The 1,952-nt window shown below is 42.6% G+C and overlaps 1 protein-coding gene across 1 annotated transcript; it reads left to right on the forward strand.

Moving 5' to 3' along the window:
- Positions 1-450: 450 nt before the first annotated feature.
- On the forward strand, positions 451-1,276 carry LOC138881651 (uncharacterized). Its single transcript, XM_070161895.1, has 2 exons — positions 451-525; positions 614-1,276. The coding sequence occupies exons 1-2, from the start codon at positions 451-453 to the stop codon at positions 1,274-1,276; spliced, it is 738 nt and encodes a 245-aa protein (XP_070017996.1).
- Positions 1,277-1,952: the final 676 nt, after the last annotated feature.

Here is a 1,952-nt window from a genome sequence, read left to right on the forward strand (position 1 = left end):
GGGATTCATCGTCAGCCACCGAGGAATCGAGTTGGACCCGTCAAAAGTTAATGTTATCCAAGAGTTACCACCACCAAAGAGCAAAAAGGATGTGATGAGCTTCCTGGGACGCCTCAACTACATCAGCCGCTTCATAGCACAACCCATAGTAATATGTGAACCCATCTTCAAAATGTTGAGGAAGGATGTTGAAACTAGTTGGACTGAAGATTGTCAAAGGGCTTTTGACAAAATTAAGGAATACCTGTCCACGCCACCAGTCCTAGTCCTGCCAGAACTTGTGAGATCTTTGCTACTCTATTTGTCCGTACTAGATGGGGCTTTCGACTGTGTTTTGGGACAATATGACGAGGCATGAAGAAAGGAGCAAGCCATATATTACTTGAGTAAGAAATTCACACCTAATGAAGCACGGTACTCTCTACTAGAACGCACTTGCTGTGCTTTAACATGGACATCTCAGAAATTGAGGCATTACTTTTGTGCATATACCACTTACCTCATATCAAGATTGGATCCTCTGAAGTACATTTTTCAAAAGCCTACGCCTACCGGGAAGTTGGCCAAATGGCAGATATTGTTGAGTGAGTTCGATATCATCCATGTAACTTAGAAGGCAGTCAAAGGACAAGCGTTGGCAGACCATCTTTCTGAAAATCCTGTGGGAGGAGAATACGAACCACTAAAAACATATTTTCCTGACAAAGAAGTGTCACTCATAGGAGAGGACATTATTGAAGCCTATGACGATTGGAGAATGTTCTTCAACGGAGATGCAAACTTCAAAGGAGTGGGTATTGGAGCGGTCTTGGTGTTAGAGACAGGTAAACAATATCCATTATCTGCAAAGCTTAGGTTCCCATGCACCAACAATATGGAAGAATATGAGGCTTGCATCATGGGGCTCAATTTGGCTATTGACATGAATATACAGGAGTTGCTGGTAATTGGTGATTCAGATCTGTGGGTACATCATGTGCAAGGAGAATGGGTTGCGAAAAACACCAAGATACTACCATATTTGTATCTTGTGCAAGAATTGATGAAGAGGTTCACGAAGATAGAATTAAGATATGTTCCAAGAGTCTACAACGAGTTTGCGGATGCACTGGCTACTTTGTCGTCCATGATACAACACCCAGATAAGAATTTCATCGATCCCATTTCAGTAAGGATCTATACTCAGCCAGCTTATTGTGCCCACGTCGAAGAAGAAATGAATGGAAACCATGGTTCCACGACATCAAGGAATATTTGGCAAAAGGAGCTAGAGTAGGCAAACCATACTCAGAAGCGTACACTGCATAGACTGTCCAATCATTTCTTCCAAAGCGGAGGAATTTTATGTAGGATAACACTTGATCTAGGACTATTAAGGTGTGTTGACACCAAAGAGGATTCCAGATTTCTCGAGGAAATACATGTCGGAACCTCCGGACCGCATATGAACGGTTTTGTTCTAGCCAAGAAGATACTCAGAGCTAGATATTTTTGGATGACTATGGAAACAGATTGCATCCGGTATGTCCAGAAATGCTACCAATGCTAGATACATGCAGACATGATAAGGGTACCACCAAATGAACTCAATGCAATAAGTGCCCCTTGGCCTTTCACCGCATGGGGAATGGATGCCATCGGTCCGATCAATCCCACCGCTTCTAACGAGCACCGATTCATTTTAGTGGCCATCGACTACTTCACTAAATGGGTTGAAGCTGCATCTTACAAAGCTGTGACCAAGAAGGTCGTTGTAAATTTTGTCCGAGACCGAATTGTTTGTCGATTTGGGGTTCCAAAGTCCATCATCACAGAAAATGCCGCAAATCTCAATAGTGATCTGATGAAATCCATGTGCAAAACTTTCAAATTCAAGCACAAGAATTCCATGGCATACCATCCTTAAATGAATGGAGCCATGGAAGCCGCCAACAAAAACACAAGAAGATACT

This window comes from Nicotiana sylvestris, chromosome 11, assembly GCF_000393655.2.
Source record: "Nicotiana sylvestris chromosome 11, ASM39365v2, whole genome shotgun sequence".
Classification (NCBI taxonomy): domain Eukaryota; kingdom Viridiplantae; phylum Streptophyta; class Magnoliopsida; order Solanales; family Solanaceae; genus Nicotiana; species Nicotiana sylvestris.

Excerpts from the sequence above, each read along its gene's own strand:
- LOC138881651 (XM_070161895.1), top strand. The coding sequence starts at position 451 with ATGGACATCTCAGAAATTGAGGCATTACTTTTGTGCATATACCACTTA. Across the intron at positions 526-613 it reads TCAAGATTGGATCCTCTGAA|AAGGCAGTCAAAGGACAAGC; the intron begins GTACATTTTTCA and ends CATGTAACTTAG.